General features: G+C 51.5%; 1 protein-coding gene across 1 annotated transcript; it reads left to right on the top strand.

Annotated features, from left to right (window-relative positions):
- The first annotated feature begins 3,118 nt into the window (after positions 1-3,118).
- Positions 3,119-14,514, top strand: Krt79 (keratin 79). Its single transcript, XM_048449605.3, has 9 exons — positions 3,119-3,778; positions 5,073-5,290; positions 6,988-7,048; positions 7,164-7,259; positions 12,049-12,213; positions 12,380-12,505; positions 12,973-13,193; positions 13,660-13,694; positions 13,891-14,514. Exons 1-9 carry the CDS (start codon positions 3,311-3,313, stop codon positions 14,094-14,096), a joined length of 1,596 nt encoding a protein of 531 aa, XP_048305562.3. The 5' UTR covers positions 3,119-3,310; the 3' UTR covers positions 14,097-14,514.
- The last annotated feature ends 4,208 nt before the right edge of the window (positions 14,515-18,722 follow it).

Raw genomic sequence — 18,722 nt, 5'->3', positions numbered from 1 at the left:
CCTATCCTCTCGATTTCCCCTTTTTTCTACACCAAATGAGATTCTTGAGTCAAACAAGGACCCCTGGGAGAAGTGTGACTCAAGATGATGGGATCTAGCAAGAATAAGCATTTTCTTCCTTCTGATCTCTACTTAGGTCAACCTGGTTGGAAGAAGGGGAACGAGAGAGCAGTGCCCAAGTGTGGGGAAGGCGGGTGTGGCCCCATGGTAGGACGAGAGTAGGGAGCAGAGCCAGGGTCAGGTAAAGGACTGCCATTGCTGTATGGAAGATTCTCAGGCTGCATTGGGTCAGACAGCGAGCACTCAGTACGTGTTGATGATACTACTGATTCTTACGAGACTGGAAAGTCCCATTTCCCTTGGGAGTCATGTTGTTCATCGTCGAGCTGTTTGGTACTAGGGATGCAAATGGCCATTATCGCTATTCTGACCCATGCTTTTGGTGGCGGAGCTTTCGACTCTGTCTCCTGCCAGCTGGGGAGAACTCAGGCGGACGGACGAGAGTCTCCAGAGTGGGCGGCCCTTGGTAGCTAGCGGTAAAAGCAGTGCTAGGCTGTAGCTCTTTCTTCCTTTGGAAACCCTTTGCCCCCCGAACTTCATCCATAATATTTATGGGAGGCCAAACATTTGGATCAAGTTCAGGCACTTACTGCCAATGTATTGAACCTTGGCTGTCAATTAATAATAGAATCAGCCAGTTAATTAATAATAGAAGCCATTAAATCACCTCTATACTGATCCTCTGAGCTGCTGTGTGATCCTGGTATTAGCAGGAGCCCTTTGGAGGCCTGGTTGCTTGATTCATGATTTTTTTATTCTTTATTTCTGTTCCATTTACAGTTATTCATATAAGCTTCACCAGTTTTAAAGGTTTGGGGTTTCCTCTTTTTTTTTTTTAAAGTTTTTTTCAAGACAAGACTGTCCTGGAACTTGCTCTGTAGACCAGGCTGGCCTCAAACTCATGGAGATCCTCCTGCCTCTGCCTCCTGAGTGCTCAGATAAGAGGTGCTTTTCACCACCACCTGGGTGGGATTTTCTCTTAAAAGACTGCAAACGCCAGGTGTGGTGGCAGATGCTTGTCACTTCAGTGTTTGAGAGGTAGAAGTAGGAGGATCAAGAGTTTAACGCCATTCTTGGCTACACACAGAGATTAGGAAAAGCTTGGGCTACATGAAATCGGGCTGTGTGCGTGTGCTCTGAAAAAGACTTTCAAAGAAGGGGTGAGTTTGATATTTAAAACAAGTAGCAGAGCTGCAGAGCCAGGAATAAGGGCTAAAGAGTCAATGTAGCCTCACACGACCCTGCCTGGGCCCGTGGTGATCTGTCTGGCTCGGAAGGGAGGCTGTCTGTGAGCAACAACTTTATCTCCCAAGAGTGGGCCTTGGCTGCATAGGCATCCACCACTAGCTCATTAGCTCCCGGTGCCAAACCTGGCACAAAGTGTGCTCTGTAAATATGTACAGGAATTGCATGCCTGAATGCTCGCCTTCGGGGTGGGGTACGTTCATATTTACAAACTGACTCCCACTCCCACCACTCCAGCCACACAGTGTGACTCACAGCACTGACTGACAACATCTTCCTGCCTAGGGGACCACAACAGCAGCCTGGAGGCTAGGCCTCACTCACAGCTATCTCCACTCCTACGCGGCCCGGCAGAGATAAGGGAGCCTGAGAAAACGCTCTCAGCCTGGGAAAGGAGATGAGAGGTGGTTGGTGGAAGATGACGGCTCAGTCTAAGGCCGCTGTTTCTCCAAGGATTTCTATGGTGGGCTATGCTTCGAGGCAGAGAGGCTGAGTGTTGAGCTTTCGCAGATGCCTGATATTCTAACTTCAAGCAGGAAAGGCTGTCTTCTTGGTGGCATTAAGAGGCTAGTTCTGTGGCTCTTCACCCCTGGCAGAAGCTGGGTTCAGAGCTTTAAGTAAGTGGGAGCTGCTTGAACTTCCCAGGGGCCCCGATGAAAGACCCTACAGCCTTCTTTGGAGCCCAGAGGTCACCATTCTCACTGAGGTTCTGCGTGTCTCTGTTAAGTCCAAGCTGACTGGCCATCCCAGCGCTAGCCTGGCACAGTAAACACTGTCCATCCTTGCCTTAAGCCAGGCTCTGTCCTTTCTGGGCCCTCCTTGCACCAAATGACAGAAGAGGTGAGGAGGGTGGGGCTCAAGGTGTTCTTCCTCAGCCTGGGATCCTGTGTCTGAAGTCTCTCCAGTGCTTGCTGCTCGGGTTGTGCTTGATTCTGACTGGGAAGAGAGGGAGATGATGTGAAATGATTTGTATGTCCCTGCCCCCCTGAACTGCGCATGGTGGAGGGAAAGAGAAGGATGGTGGGGTCTTCTCCTTCTCCTTCTCCTTCTCCTTCTCCTCCTCCTCCTCCTCCTCCTCCTCCTCCTCCTCTTCCTCCTCCTCCTCCTCCTCTTCCTCCTCCTCCTCCTCCTCCTTCTTCTTCTTCTTCTTTTAGTTTTGAGACAGGGTCTCATGGAACTCGGATTGGCCTTGGACTTCTGATACTCATATCTTTGCCTCTGCAGTGCTGGGACCACCATGCCTGGTTTGAGCCCAACAAAGCCTTTCAACCCCCAGTGTGTGTCCCAGCTAGACCAATGGCTGGGCAGGGACCTCCTTTTGTCCTTGGATCCTCCTTGCCACACACAGGGTTTCAACCCAGCAGACACCTGCCAGTATAGACAGAAGAGCAGCTGCCCCACCCCTACACTGTCACCTGTGCCCCCCACGCTGGACCTGCCAAGAGACAGGAGGCCGTGGGCTGGGAGGGTGGGACCGGAGCAGGCCTGGGCACTCTGTCTACAGCCCATTGCCCAACACACCTTCCCTTGCCACCTGCACAGCCCTGGGCCCTGAGGGCCTTGGCTTACCACAGGGCCCTGGGACAAACCTCACAAAACAGAGCCGCATTGACGGCAGGCCGGGTAGGAGGAGACCAAGTCAGTCACTGGGTGGTGAGGGTAGCCGTGGGAGCCCTATCATCCTGTTCCAAGTGAGGAGAACCTGCGGGGGCTAGAGGTGGGGGCTGTCCTTCCCGCCCCAAATAGTCTCTGCTTAGAGGTGCAGCTCTCCAGTCCCAGTGATGTGATGTCTGGGCGAGGCCCTCCCATTCATCAGTGAAAGGGGCTTCCCTCCAGGCCCACAAAGCCCCTCCCTCTCACCTGTGGTAATCACAGCAGGAGTGTGTAGAACCCAGGGCCAGCCCAGCTGGGAAAGATAAAAAGGTCCTCCGTGGCTCATCAGCTCACTGCGCTGGCTTGCTTGTCTGTTCCCTCCGGCTCCCAGCTTCCCCACTTGCTGTCAGTCATGCGGTCCTCTGTGTCCCGCCAGACTTACTCCACGAAAGGAGGCTTCAGCTCTAACTCAGCCAGCGGAGGGGGCGGGAGTCGCATGCGAACCAGCTACAGCTCAGTGACCATGTCCAGGAGTAGTGGCAGTGGCGGTGGGGTCCGCTCTTGTCCCGGCTCTGGCGGCTTTGGCAGCCGGAGCCTCTATAATTTGGGAGGCAAGAGCATCTCTGTCAGCGTGGCTGGTGGGGCCTCTTCTGGCCGGGCGTTAGGAGGTTTTGGCAGTGGAGCTTACGTGGGCCTAGGGGCTGGCCGGCAGACATTTGGGCCAGTCTGCCCTCCTGGAGGGATCCAGGAAGTCACTGTCAACCAGAGTCTGCTGACACCTCTCAATGTGGAGATAGACCCCGAGATCCAGCGGGTGCGCACCCAGGAGCGTGAGCAGATCAAGACCCTCAACAACAAGTTTGCCTCCTTTATTGACAAGGTGGGTGGGACAAAACTGTGTGTGGTGGGGGTGGGGGGGTGGAAGCTGAATCTCTAGTGGAGGGCGGTCAGGGCAAAGGGAATTTCATCCATGTGCACTAGGCAGGCAGGGTGGGGGTGCTTGTGGTTTCTGCCTACCTGGGTTTGGGGTTGAAACATGATGGCTGGGGTTTCTGCTGTGAGAGAGCCTCGCCCACCTGACTGTGCTGGATAAACGGCAGAAGCTATACCTCAGAATTCAAACACGTGTGGTCCTCAGTGTTCCTGCTAGGGAGGTGGCCTTTAAAGACTTGTGCCATGTTATAGCTGTGGGCAACCATGCATAGCTTAGGAATCCTATGGATTATGGCCTTGGGATCCTGTCTGTCCTCTCCAACTGAAGAAGTCTTGGGGTTGGTTACACTCAGAACATTGCTTCTCCTCTCCTGGTTCCCCGTTCCAGCCGAGAAGCTGTGTTTGGGATGCACAGGGAGGAGGGTGGCTGCCACACAATTTGACTGTGACACTCTGGGATGCCTCTGGTGATGCTGTCCAGCATGTCTTGCTCCGCTCTGTCAGCACTGTGTTCCTTGGCGCTGGGCCTAGGCACTGGGGTCATGGTGAAGGTATGAGGCATAACTCCATGATTTGAACTTTTAACACAGAAGGGCCCCATCTCTTCTCAAGTGTTACCCACAGGGCTCCATGCGGAGTCAGGGTAGGTGATTCTTGACATTTTTACCATATGTAAACTGAGGCTGAGAGGACCACACAGGTGCTTGCAAACAGAGATGAGACTGAAGTAGGCTGCAGAGCCCCAAAGTGCACCTGCTACAGAGCTCCCGGTCATGTGACTTGGCCTGGGTTGCCGTGGAGCTAGGACCTGCATAACAGAAGGTGAGGCAAGGGACGCCCACTTCTCACCCTCTACCCTGGTGACTTTTGGTTCTTTTGTGAGCCTCCGTGTGGGTGAATTTGGGTCCTCTTGAAGATCAGCCAGTGCTCTTAACTGCTGAATCATCTCCCCCGTCCCATCTCTCTCTCTGATAATTTTAACAGTTCACTTTGATGCGGGATCAGTCTCAGAAACACTGACCTCACCCAGTTTTACTCAGGACAAGTGGGAAAGTGAGACAGAGAACCAAGTGCTTAGGCTCAGGTGACTGCACAGACAGCAGGAGCACAGGGGCCTGTGTTTGTCAACCCTTTCCTTTCCGTCTGCTTGGACTGTCATTTGAGCAGGATTGCTCCCTCCTGCCGGTGCGCTGGACGCTGCTTCCGGGATGCTGACCACCTATCTTCCTTTCCCTGGCCAGGTGCGCTTCCTGGAGCAGCAGAACAAGGTGCTGGAGACCAAGTGGGCCCTGCTGCAGGAGCAGAGTCAGAATACAGGGGTCACCAGGAACCTGGAGCCTCTCTTTGAGACTTACCTGAGCAACCTGAGGAGGCAGCTGGATGCCAAGCAGAGCGAGCGTGGGAGGCTGGATATGGAGCTGAGGAACGTGCAAGACAATCTGGAGGACTTCAAGAACAAGTGAGAGAACACATGTTCCCTGTGGGCCATACATGACACTGCGGAAGAGATGCTCACTGACCCCACCCCATCCAGGGAGAGCTACTCCCATGGGGGCCTGGGGCCTTGCCTTGTTTGTTTATGATCTTTTTCATTTATTTATTTTGTTATTGCTACTACTATTATTTTTATCTTTTTGAGACAGGGCCTCACTCAGGCTGACTTTGAACTCTTGGCGAGTCTCCTGCCTCAGTCTCAGGGATTACATGTGTGAGTCACCTCACTTAGTTTCATAGTTTTAAAAAGTCTTTTTCATAAGGTAAGGGGAATAGTGTCCTGAATCCCATACACCCGTTATCCACACTCAGCTTAGCCAATCTTATTTTCTCTCTCTCTTTTCCTGCCTTCTCCATTTTTGTCTCCAAGCAAGTCTAGTGCTCTTGGAACTTTATTCACAAATATGTTTACTAGGTGTATGTGAGAGGTTGGCCAAACCATCTCTCCCGAGTAAAGCCAAGAACTGACACAGGAAACCAAGGGCTTGGGGCAGTCAAGCGCAAGCCTCATTTTTATTACTACAGTCATAACAATTATGAGTTTACAGTTCAGCAGAAAAGGCCCTTCCCAGCCCAGTATGCCCGCGGTTATAGAAAGTGCAACAATGCTATTTTCTTCAGAAAAACATCTGCGGTGCAGGGACACACCTTGACTCTTCTCTTGCAACCGAGGAAAGCCAGTGGAGCACTGTGTCCTTTCTCATGTTTGGTGGCACTCCAAACTCCCTTCCTGACCTGTGTTCTTTCTCATGTCTGGTGGCACTCCAAACTCCCTTCCTGACCTGTGTTCTTTCTCATGTCTGGTGGCACTCCAAACTCCCTTCTTGAGAAATCAACATCGGATGTTCCTATGCCTGTGCCACAGATTTCTTATACCCTCACATCTTAGTTTAAATCCAACAGGTATCTTTATATAGCTCATTTGCCTACCCAGACCTAACAAAACACAACACCGCAATCATATCTAAAATATTCAGAAGTACTAATCTCTCAGTCCCATGGAATACCTAGTCTGGAATTTTCAGCTGCTCTATAAATACAGATTTAGAAAAATGAGGGTTTGAATTGAGATCCAAATGACCTTCATACGACATGGTTGGCAATACATATATTTATTACACTAAAGTATATTTTAAAATAACTTTTCTCAGGTAGAAGCAGACAGATCTCTGAGTTCAAGGTCAGTCTGGTCTACAGAGAAAGTTCCAGGACAGCCAGAGCTACACAGAGACACACTGTCTCAAAAACAATAAACAAACAGAGCAACAAAAAATCTTTTCTTATAACTTCACATTGGTAATTTCTAAACCTTAGTCTCAGCAGAAGTGGTTGGGCAGGATTGATTGTTTCAAATGAAGGCATGTTGTTGAAAGTGGAGACAGAGGTTAACCACTGTTGGCACAGTCGTTCCTTTTGGTAGAACCTCCAAGGGCTCAGGTCCAAAGGGATGGCAGTCCCACAGTGCTATAATATTGTGCAAGTTCGGTGTCCCTTTCTTCAATTGGGGGAAGGAAGTGTTTAAACAAAGGCATCACCCCAGTGTCTTCACTGTCTGAGCACATTAAAGGACTGTCCCTCAAAGACGCTTCTGAATGGTGGGAGTCAGGTGAGCCTAAAAGACAGAACTGGACTGAGCTGGTCTGAGCCTTCCCTGTATTACAGGTACGAGGATGAAATCAATAAGCGCACTGCCTTGGAGAACGAATTTGTGTTGCTCAAGAAGGTGTGTGGGGTGGCTAAGCCGGGGGAGGTGGCCCTTTGGCTGTGAGGGGTCGAGGAGGATCTGCAGAGAATTAGAGTCGGTTTGAGCTTTCTGCTTGCTCTCTACCTCTCCTCAGGATGTAGATGCTGCATATATGGGCAGAATGGACCTGCACGGCAAAGTGGACACCTTGACCCAGGAGATTGACTTCCTGCAGCATCTCTTTGAAATGGTGAGGAGATGAATGGACAGACATGATTTATATACATTTGTGTATTACTGGAGAGTCCCCATGGTGCTGTGAACTCACTAGTGTAACTAAATTGGTAAAAGTTTGGAGCCTACAGGATGGGGCAGGGCTTGGTGGCACAAGCCTTTAATCCTGGCATTTGGAGGCAGAGGGAGATGGTGTGAATTTGAGGTCAACCTGGTCTAGGCCAGCCAGGGTAACATAGAAAGATACTATCTCAATAAAGAAAACAAAAGTTGGGAACCCACCCCTTTAATGAGTATTATGCCTCTACAGTAGATGTTTTCAACAGGGTTAGGCTCTGGGCCACCTTTGTGCATAATTATTTCAGTAGCTCTATAATGTAAGTACTATTGTTGTGCCCATTTGAGAACCAATGGTACCGTGGTACACAGTAGCTCATCCTTGGTCACAGAACTAGTTAGAGGTAGTGCCCTTGGCCCGATCAGTTTGTAATGGGGTTGGGGTTGGAACAGCAGGAATGGGCAAACAAGACTGTGCTAGGGTTGATGAAGTAGGGTAGTAGGTAATTCAGTGAATCCAGGACCAGACCCAGGAGACAGGGAGCCTTGGAGACTGGGACCAGAGGGTTGAGCTTAGTGGGAATTCATTAGAAAAGCAGATGTTCCTAGCATCAGCAGGGACCTCACAGCTAACCTTCCATCCAGGGTACAGGGGTCATGGTGGCAGGGTGCTCTCTGCCCCACTGAGGGTTCTGTCAACAGGTGACTAGGGCCAGTGGTGATGACACACGCCTTTAATCCCAGCACTCGGGAGGCAGAGGCAGGCGGATCTCTTACTTTGAGGCCGGCCTGCCTGGTCTACAGAGCAAGTTCCTGAACAGCCAGGGCTACACAAACAAATCCTGTCTCACAAAACCAAAACCAAACAAAACCAAAAAAGGTGGTTTGAATATTGTGACGATGAAGAGACCTGAGGAATAAGAGAAGCCCGGAAGCGGGGTCCTCAGGAGACAGACAGACGGATGGGAAGGCACGCAGACGGATAGTCATGCACCCCAGCGTCTTTTAGCCTGTGTGCGGTTTCAGATGCCACTTCGTCACTCGGACGGTCAGACAGTTTCTGGAGATTCTCACATGGATGTTTTCAAGAGTGATATGCACCTACTTTTCTCCAATAGTCAGGCAGCTGATAAAAGTGTGTTTTATCAGCTTGGGCTGCTGGGAATGTAACAGGGCTAGGCAAGTGCTGTACTACTGAGTTCCTTGTTTTTCAAACAAGGCCTTGCTATACAATCTATCCTGGTCTGAAACTCACAGCAACCCTCCTGCCTCAGCTTGCCCCACACGTCCTGAGATTATAGGCATGATCCACCACACCTGGTGTTTATTGAAATTTTAAACAAAATTCAAGAGTCGACTGTGGGCGTCTTCCTCCAGCGCTCCCTACCGTTTTCCTCTGAGATAAGATCTCTCACTGAGCCTGTGAGTCTTGGGAATCCACCTGTCTCCTTCTCCCCAATGGTGTTACAAGGCACACACCAAGATGCCAAGCATTTTACATAGTTGCTTGGATCTGAACTCATGCTTGCATAACAAAGATGGACTGCCTGCGTGGTGTCCCAGTCTCTTCTGTCTTATTTTGGGATTTCTGGAAGGGTGATCAGGCAGTGTTGGGTAAGCAAGCTTTTAGCTCTCTCCAGTAATACACTGATGTGTGAAAATGAAACCTACTTGGTTTCACGTTTCCTCAGGCAATTCTTGGTGGCTCCGGGCCTCCTCCCATGTTTATAATTCCTTAATTTGCATCCTGTCGTCTTCCCTCTGAGGAGCAGGGCGTTTGAGATTGGGCTCTGTGCTCTTCATCACGTTTCTATGGGAAGGCTCAGTGTTCATTCCCTTGGCCTTCTCCGTGGCCTCCTAGGATCTGCTCCTCGCTCCCCACAGGGCTAGACTGTGAGGTTGCCTATGTCAAGGCCTCTTTCACATGTTCCAACTCTATCTTAGGTTTCTCTTTCCAGCAGGAAGCCTGCTCTCTGTGACGGGGCCGAGGCAGATGACACAGCGGTTGAGTCAGCTTTAGAGCCTTCTGAAGGCATTAGCATGGAGTCATTTCCCTTTTCTTGTGTTCCCTGCTCTGCTGGGCTCTTCTGCTCGCTTCCATCTGGTGAGCCAGGTGGAGCTCATCATAAAGGATTCTGGGAGTTTCCTTTGTCTTTGCTGGGGTTCACTGGTGGTCACTCAGGAGTTAGGGCTTCCCTCTCCACTCTCAGGCTCAATTGTCTGTTTTCAGTGATACAGGCTTGTCTCCGCTCTATCCAAAGCACAAGGCTGGCTCACCCAGTATCCTTTTCTCTTAACTTTGCCTTGCTCACTTAAGAAGCATTTATGGGGTTCCTCCCACATAACAAGTAAGACAAAGTTCCTGCCCTTGGGGCCAGATTCTTAAATGAGGAAAATCCTGTTGGGACAGGCTCAAGATGTCAAGGCACACAGGAAGGCTGTGGTGGGGGCTCTTCTAGAGGGCAGGAAGGGAGGCCCTCTGAGGAGACGACACCTGCAATGGATCTTAGGAAGAGCTGGACTTCAGAAGCAGGCATAGGAAGGGCTCAGCTGGGCAGAGCCTTGGCACCAAAGGGCACAGTGTCTGGGGTGGCAGGAAGTTGGCAAGTTGGACATCGAGTAGGTGGGAGAATTAAGTGAAGATGTAGAGGGGGAAGGTAGCTATGGACCATGCTAGGGGATCACTTCCTGTCAAAGAGCCTCTTCATCCAGGGCTTCCTTTCACAGCAAGAGGAGGACCCGACCAACGGTTCTTTTGCCAATCACGGTGGTCAACCTGGCACTCAGGATTCAATTCCATGCTCTGGTTTTGGCCCTGTCAAATCTAAAGGAAGCCTGGAAGGGAGCTGGTTCTCACTGAAAGTCTCACTGGCGTGAGAACAACTTTTGAGTCCCCCCTCTAGCTTGGGGGACGTTTAAGGACCCAGCTCTCCTTAGTGACTCCACTCCTGCCTCTCTGGCTCCTTTGGCTGGACACTTCCACCGTTCTCCACCTTAGTCTCCGATGTCTGAGGAGACACACACTTCTCTTGCCTAGCGGCTCTTCCTGTTCATTTTTACTAGTTCGGCTTCACTGAACACCTGGACCTTTCTCTCCGTGGTATGTCATGACACCAGCGGACCACTGAGGCTGCTATTGGGTGGGCGTTTCTGTCCTGTTGCCAGCAGACCACTGAGGCTGCTTTTGGGTGGGGGAGTTTCAGTTTCTGTCATGTTGCTTTGCAAATTCCAGGTTGACTCTGCTCAGGCCACAGGCTGCTCTGTGGTGGCCTGAGGGTGGGGTTTGGGGTGCTGGAGCTGAGAGGTGATGCTGGCTATGCGTCCCAGAGTAAAACAGGCACACAGGGCTGAGAGAAGTCAGCCGGTACAAGGGGAGGCCTTCGGGCCTTTAACCTTCAGAGGAATCTGAGCAGATGAGTGGACTTCCTGAGCACCTACCATGGCTGTCTGATATGAAACCTCATGGCCACCGAACGCCATGAAGATGCACAGAGATCATCAGGTCCTCTGACACTCAGTAACTTGTTACCCAGATGGTACACAGCAGGCCAGGAGTAGCTTCCCCCCAACTTCTGCCACTTCTCTTTCCCGCAGTTTCAGCAACCTGTTTCTCCCACCCTTGTGCTTAGAGCACAGCCAGCATCCCAACTGTCAGTTTGGCCTCCATCTCCATCTCTTCCTCTCCCTCATCTCAGGTTCTGAGGTCAGGCTCCCCAGGGGCTAACAAGGGCTTTCCATACTGCGTTTTGTTGTCATCTCTCTGTGGAACTGGAAAAAGAACTGTCCTGAATTCTAATTCATCCTGCTTGCTGCGTGGCCAAGCTGGTGACCGAACCACACTGGCTGCTCAGAAAAGGAAGAGTGTCGCTGCCTCTTTCTCTGCCTGCCACAGTCCCCTGGGTTGTGTGTGAGAGATGTCAGAGAGGCAGTGAGACTATGGAAGGCCTTTTCTTTCCTTTTTCAAGACACAGACTCATACTGTAACCCGGGTTGCTTGGAAACTTACTAGGTAGCCTAGGCTGGTTTCAAATTGCAGAACTCCTTTGGCCATGGACTCCTGAGGGCTGTGAGGGCTGGCTGGAGCCTCCATGCTCAGCAGGGGGTCTGTGAGGAGACCTGGAAGTGCAAAGGGTTTTCTAGCCAGAGTTGAGGGTAGTCTGGTAGCCAAGCTGACTCCAGGGAGCCAAGGGGCCACAGAGGCAGAACTCTCTGGGAGCCAATAACCCAGGGAACAGATCACAGACATTAAAGAATCTTTAAAAAAGGCAGTGATCCTAGAAATGCAAGGACATCCTGGGAACATCGTAGCCTAGGGCAGTAACTTTGGAAGCCATCAGGGCTTTGTCACTGCTGGTTTCCCCGGGTAGCTGGTACTCTGATAGGGGATCTTTACTTCCAAGCCTCTCTCCTCCCTTATCGTCAGGGTACCATGGATGGTGGAGCAGGTGGCTCTGAGCATGCTGCCTGCCCTGGGGGCACAGAAGTGGCCTTCACAGAACCCAGTAAATGTGCTAGTACAGAGCCAGGGAGGCACAGGGCTGGAAGGGACACTCGCTTCATCCCCAAGCCCTCTCAGCAGGAGGACTGTGGGCCAATAGTGGGGATGAATGCCTATGCCATACAGGAGAAGGATGCTCTTTTTTTCAGTGGTAGAGTCTTTTTAGAGTGTCCTCTAGTGTCCTGTCCCTCTGAGACCATTGTCCAAGGCTTGGAGCAGGACTCTGGTGGCAGCTGCCCTGTTTCTTCAGGAGCTGAGCCAAGTGCAGACCCATGTGTCTGACACCAACGTGGTGCTGTCTATGGACAACAACCGCAGCCTGGACTTGGACAGCATCATTGCTGAGGTCAAAGCCCAGTATGAGCTGATTGCCCAGAAGAGCCGGGCTGAGGCTGAGTCCTGGTACCAGACCAAGGTGAGCTGAGGGCTAGCTTGGTTGTACAGGTGATGGTTGGACCTCCTCCCCTAAAGAAGCCTGGCCTACTGGGCCCTTGGAACTTTGGGACTTTCAGCAGAGGGTGGTCTCTGAGGCCCACAGTTACCCAGCAGGTCAGGGCTCTTGACACCTTTTTGCCTTCCAGTACGAGGAGCTGCAGGTGACAGCTGGGAAACATGGGGACAGCCTTCGAGACACCAAAAACGAGATTGCAGAACTCACTCGCACTATCCAGAGACTGCAAGGTGAAGTGGACGCAACCAAGAAGCAGGTGGGTACTGAGTCAGCCTGGAAAACTCAAAAGTCTAACTCATCAGGATCAACCTGGTCCTTCTGGGATGACTGGGGTTCAGAAGGCGAAGGGACTTCCTGAAAGTCACAGAGTGTAGAAGTGCTAGAGCGTGTGGGTCTATCCCATCTCCAGGATGTCTGGGGCAGGGCAGAGAGTTCTTTGATGGGGACTCTATGTAGTTATGGCCAGACAGTGTGACTTTTCTATAGATAGAACAAGTCACTTGGATTGTTTTATTGTTCATTTTACTTCTTCCAAAGCCCAGGAGGATCTGCCGGAGGGACTGTCATTTCCTCAGTTCTTCTATTGTTTTCTTTTCAGTTACAATGTTTCATTCTGTTTCTCCCAAGTTGGTTGGGTAGGGTGTGGGCCTCTTGGCTTCAGAGAAGAGGGATGAATGGCACCCCCAGGAAGGTATTCCCAGTACCATTTTTTTCTGTGGGCAGTGCCAGCAGCTGCAGACCGCCATCGCAGAAGCAGAGCAGCGTGGGGAGATGGCTCTCAAGGACGCTAAGAAGAAGCTTGGAGATCTAGACACAGCCCTGCACCAGGCCAAGGAGGACCTGGCCCGGCTACTGCGTGACTACCAGTCTCTCATGAACGTCAAGTTGGCCCTGGACGTGGAGATCGCCACCTACCGCAAGCTGCTGGAGAGCGAGGAGAGCAGGTGGCAGCTCCTCTGCCCCTCTGTGCAGCTTGGGGAGACCTGGTGTCTGTGGGTGCTGCTCTAGGGTGGCTCTTCAGCTCCCCCCCCTTTTCTGCTGTTCACTTTTTGAATCATTGAGCATCTATATCCTTTGGGGTGTGGTGGCTCAGTAACAAGGTTTGCTCTGCCAGGTCAGGTTCAACGCTTCCTTGGAAAGACAGGAGGCTCTGTCCTTAGATGCAGAGACTGTCAGTAACCCTACAGGAAGTGGAGTGAGGGGAGGCTTCAAAGCCTCGTGCAGAAAGGCCTTTAGGCTCTGCTGGGAGGCCTTGAGTCCTGGATTGTTGCATATTCCTGCTATTCACATCTCCGGGTCTTGTCCCCAGGCCCTGACACAGAGCTGGTTGCACGTAGAGGCAAGGGCTGAGGGAAGGTTTAAACATGGGTTTCCAGACCTCTGACCACTCTGGGCTTTTGTTTCCCCTAGGATGTCTGGAGAGTGTCCCAGTGCTGTCAGTATCTGTAAGTGTCTGCCATCTTCCCCGCCCCTCCCTGTCCCTTCCGACCCATGCCTCTGGTTCAGGTCCTAAGGGGCCCTTGTTGAAGAGTCAATATGAACTGTCAGCGGTGTTGCCGTGTGCTGTACCCGTTTTTTGGTGGTTTTTGGACTCCCCCTGTCCCTTCCTAGCTCTACTAAGGCAGAGTCTTTGCCTTGCAGCGGTTACCGGCAACTCTACCTCGGTGGTCGCAGGCGGCGCGGCAGGCTTCGGGAGCGGCCTCTCTCTAGGCGGGGCTGGCGGGGCCAGCAAGGGCGGCTTCAGTGCTAACATGAGCTACGGTACTGCCAAGGGCGGGCAGGTCTCCGGGGGAACCTCCATCCTGCGGAAGACCACCACGGTCAAGACCTCTAGCAGGAGATACTAGCAGCAAGGCTTTGCGATGGTGCAGGACCATCGTCCTTGCCTGGTCACACCTTCTCAGGACTGGGGAGGCTGAGTATTCGTAGTGCACAATTTACATACGATTTGCATTTGGGAAAGGGCTCAAATTTACTCAGATTTTATCCTGGTGATGCAGTGGGATGGGAGGGAGGTTAGAGTTACCAGCTGGATGACTTGGGGGTGAACTGACCATTTAGAGGAGGTGGGATGTCCATTTCTACTCTTTCACCTTAGCAGATCTGCTCTGAGTTCAGGGCAAGCTGGAGGAGGAGAGAAGAGGCAGGCGTGGTTCCCAGAGACCTCCAGCCTCCTCAGCTTCTCACCAGAACACCTTTGTCACCTCATTTCCCAGCCCCTGTCTGTGCCTGTGGTGTATCTCAATAAACAGCAACTACAGCAAACTGCCTATGACTCCAGTCTATCTCCCTGGGGACTGGACTGGCCATCTGGGCAGCACTCCCATTCCGGGTGCCGGCCTAGCACCCTCAGCGGACACCTATACTCCTGCCTTCAGACCAGCCAGGCTTTGGTTAGATCTCACCTTTGCCAGGATTAGCTGTGTGAACTTGGGCAGAGTCCTGACCTCTCAGTCTAGTTTCTTCCTTTGTAGAAAGTACTGCTGTCAGGGGGACACGGAAAACGTGTGACCTAGGGAACCCTCTCCCAGCCCCCTTCCTTTCCTGTCATGGACCTTTGGATTCTCTGTACACACCTCAAGTGATTTCTCCCCTAGCCCCCCTCATTTAGCCACCACTACAAACACACTTTTAATTGGATTGTGTGCTTTATGGATATATTAATTTGCCCCGGGATTCAACAAGGACTCAGAGCTCTCCATTTTCTAACTCAGGCAATGGAGGCTCCTAGGAGTTCTCTTGCATGTCCCTTGTTAGGGACAGATGAGTGGTGACCAAGACTTTTCAAGCCTTATCCCCCCTCCTACTGAAGTTCCCTCCACCCTCCCAGCTTCCTGTTTCCTAGGTAACCTCTTTTCCTTCTCAGCTCCCTGCACCTCCTCCCCAGCCTGGACCCCACTCCTCACTGACATGGAAAAGGTGTAGGCCTAGGTATTTCTTCTCCATTCCCTCTCGCCCACAGGCTGTGCTTAGTCTAAGCCCCCCCCCCACCTGAATGTGGCTGAGCACTCTAGACAGGAGTCAGTGCGCTCAGCAGTGCTCCCCAGAGGACTTGGGAAGGTTGAGCTAAGGATGGGGGATACAAGCAGATATTTTGAACCAAATTCCATTTCCAAGCCAGGGGACACAGCCCCTTGACTTGGCCAACAACACCCCCCACATTTCCCACACCTCTGAGCTGTTTTTCCTCCAGCGTCTCCTCATGCACTTTAACACTTTTGGAGATGAGAGCGTAGGCGCTTGGACTCCCTGAGCGGCTAACCCAGTCTCTCCAACAATGAGGAAAATAAGACACAGAGAGGTTAAGTAACTTTTTTAGGACTGCAGAACAGGATATAGAATCCCAAAAAATGTCGCCCCAAAGCCCAAGCCCCTCACTGGGTTATGCAATCCACAGAGAAAAAGAAACTGGTAGGCGGTCAGTCCGAACTGTTACTTCATGGGAGGGAAGGTGGCGGCTGCTGCTGTTGGTGGTGGTGGGGTGTCCGAAGGGACACATGAGCCTGAAAGTCACAATAAGTTAACGACACCGTTGAAGATAAATTTAGGGCCTAGAAACTGAGCAATGTAGTTTTATCCAGTTTGTCACTGAGCTCAGAAGTAACTTACAGATTAGGATCCTTCCCATGAGGCACTCCTAATCAAGGGTTTCAGCAGGTGGGGAGGGAAGGCCAAAGGCAAGGCAGGGCTGCCGTGCGTGCCATAGCCTGGCTTCTGTCCCTGTTGTCTGAAAGCTTCAGCAAAAGTATTTGCCTGTGGAGTGGGAAGGGTTTAAAGCCCCTGCTGGCACCTACCAGGGCAGAAGATTGAGCTAGCTGATCCATGACCTTTTCTGGCCCTGGCTGGAAGAGCCCTACCTTCCTCCCTGCTCACAGGCCTCCTGGAACACTGGCCTCTTCCCTGCAGGATTTCTGATCTCTCTGCTGGCTCCAGCTCCCTCAGTGACTCAGGCCATGGGGCAATTGAGATTAGGTGACCCAGTAGGGCCAGGGCACCCACCTGACCAGGGAAGGCAAGATATTTTCCCACACTGCTCCCCAGGTTGGGGCTGACAGTGACAGAGGCCTCAAAATCTGTAATCCCAGCTTGAATGGGGAGGCTTTGCCTCCTTCAGTCAGAAAGCTCTGAAGAAACACGCCCTCCATTCCTGCTCCATGCCTGACAGCATCTGGCTTTACTCCTCAGAGTCATGCTTGGGCAGGTGACCAAAGGAAGCAGGGTCACCAAGGACAAAAGTTGTGTGTGCACAGGACTGCAGGGGAGTGTGGGACCGATGTTCAGTTGTCACCTCCTGGTGGACACTTATCTTTTACCTGTGCCCAGGGAAATAACTCTTTGCTGGCCCTCTTACCTTAGGGACTAAACAATCTCATTGGGAAATTCTTCCTTGTGTCTCCCTGCAGTTTCTTATCTATAGGTTGAGGATTCTGTGACGTATCGGCGATTCTGATTTAATAAAGTCACAGGATATACATCGAAACCAGAACATTTTTCTTGTTTGATCTTGGCTTATCATAGAATTTACAATTATATTAATTTGAATTTAACTAGTTGGAGGATACAAGACTGGCCTTTGGGGACCATGCCATGACTTATTAAGTACATGTTAGGACAGGGTCACACAAACCAAGCTATCAGTCACACAGAGTAGGGACAGAAAGGAGCTGGACGATAGCATGCATTGTGTCCCCAAGACCCTGCTACTGTTCTGGTGAGCCATCAGCTGTGGGTGGCTGAGACACCATATAAAATAGTGGACAGAAAGGTGAGGTCAAGCCTACAGCACTGGCCTCTATGCCCATCAATTTTGAGCTGCTGGATCTCAGGAGGGAAACACAACCTTTCTTTTCATTTCCCTCCCTCCCTCCCTCCCTCCCTCCCTCCCTCCCTCCCTCCCTTTCTTTCTTCCTTTCTTCTTTCTTTCCTTCCTTTCTTTTCTTTTCTTTTTTCTCTCGAGACAGCCCTTGACTGTCTTTGTAGACCAGGCTGGCCTGGAACGCACAGAGGTCTGCCTGCCTCTGCCTTTCAAGTGCTGGGATTAAAAGCATGAGCTACCCCCCCCCCCCCCGTCCCCGGCAAAAAAGAACATGTTGTTAAGCCTCAACATCTCTTAACTAGAATGGCTGAATAAAACTGTCCCAAGAGAAGCTCTCGGTGTTCAGCATAGGGCAGACATTCTGAGAGAGCTGCTTCTACCCAGAATGCACTGGGCTTCCCGCTTCTGTGTTTTGAGTGAAAGGATGTATATGTTTAAGGACCCATCAGGAAAGTCTGCAGTCATGGTTTTGTGGTTTGGATGACCCCAGGCACAAAATGAAAGTGATCTTTTGGGGTATTATGTGCCATTTCTCTGAAGATTTCCTCTTCTAGTCCTGGCTTCCTCTCCTTATTGTTTGTTTGTTTGTTTGTTTTGGTGTTGTTATTTTGTTTTTGTTTTTCGAGACAGGGTTTCTCTGTGTAGTCTTGGCTGTCCTGGACACTCTCATAGAACAGGTTGGCCTTGAACTCACAGAGATCCCCCTGACTCTGCCTCCGGAATGCTGGAATTAAAAGCACACACCATCATTTTCCAGCTCTGGTTTTCTTTTGGCTCAGTATTTGACATGACCATGTCCTTCTGTCATTTCCCCCACTGAGAGTATTGTTGTTCCACATACAAGATCCAGGGCATGTCATGAGCCCGCAGGGGCTTTATCTGGCCAATCCCCACCAAAGCCTTAGCACCTATGGAGGACAGAGGTGAGATGTGGGGATGTGCGTAGAGACAAGGGCAGAAAGAGGGTGACTCTCAGAACACCTCCCCAGTAGGGGGCCCTGGATCTTTGTCACCATTCCGCCAAGCCACACCTACTCCCAGACTAGGGTGGGCATGCACAGGCCTGGATGCTAGTGTCCCACAGTGCCCTTTGTCCTTTGATCACAGTACTTGGCTCAAAACTGGTGCCCAGCGAATACTGGGGGCAGAGGGACAGCCCCTCCCTGATCTGCTTTGCTCAACTGCTTTAACTTCGTGTGCAAATCTGGGCTCCAGCCCTCCCAGTCTGGGCTCCAGCCCTCCCAGCCCCAGTGTAGGTCTACTGTGGCCAGCGGGACAGTGTCAGGACAGAGGAGAGGGGAGAGCTGGGAGGATTGCTGGTGAGCCAGTCCTGGCCAGTCTGGTCTTCCCTGTAGCTCCATCTCTAGGACCTGACCCGTGCTCATTCCCCCACCCCTACCCTGAGTTCTTCGTGCGTCAGGGAAGCTTTCGGGGGAACATTGGCATGGGGCGCTCCAGGTCTGTAAGGTTTTCTAGGTTGCTGGTAGCTGCTGCTGCTCACATCTGGCTCTTTTCTCAATGATACATGGGGAAGGGAACACAGATGTATTGGATTCCTAGTGCCTGGGCAGGATGAGAACAAGTGCCTGTTGACCTCCCGTACACTGGGCACCTTGGGTACATTATCAACTATTCTCAGGCACATGTCTTGTTTTAC

Source organism: Myodes glareolus, chromosome 19, assembly GCF_982192425.1.
Source record: "Myodes glareolus chromosome 19, mMyoGla1.1, whole genome shotgun sequence".
NCBI classification, from domain to species: Eukaryota; Metazoa; Chordata; class Mammalia; order Rodentia; family Cricetidae; genus Myodes; species Myodes glareolus.
The sequence above is the reverse complement of the archived record's forward strand: the minus strand, read 5'-3'. Positions and strand labels throughout refer to the sequence as shown.

Bases quoted from the DNA above. Each gene is read 5' to 3' on its own strand.
- Krt79 (XM_048449605.3), top strand. From the start codon at position 3,311: ATGCGGTCCTCTGTGTCCCGCCAGACTTACTCCACGAAAGGAGGCTTC. The intron at 7,260-12,048 runs GTGAGGAGATGA...CTGTTTCTTCAG, and splicing joins TGCAGCATCTCTTTGAAATG to GAGCTGAGCCAAGTGCAGAC. The intron at 12,506-12,972 runs GTGGGTACTGAG...TTCTGTGGGCAG, and splicing joins TGGACGCAACCAAGAAGCAG to TGCCAGCAGCTGCAGACCGC.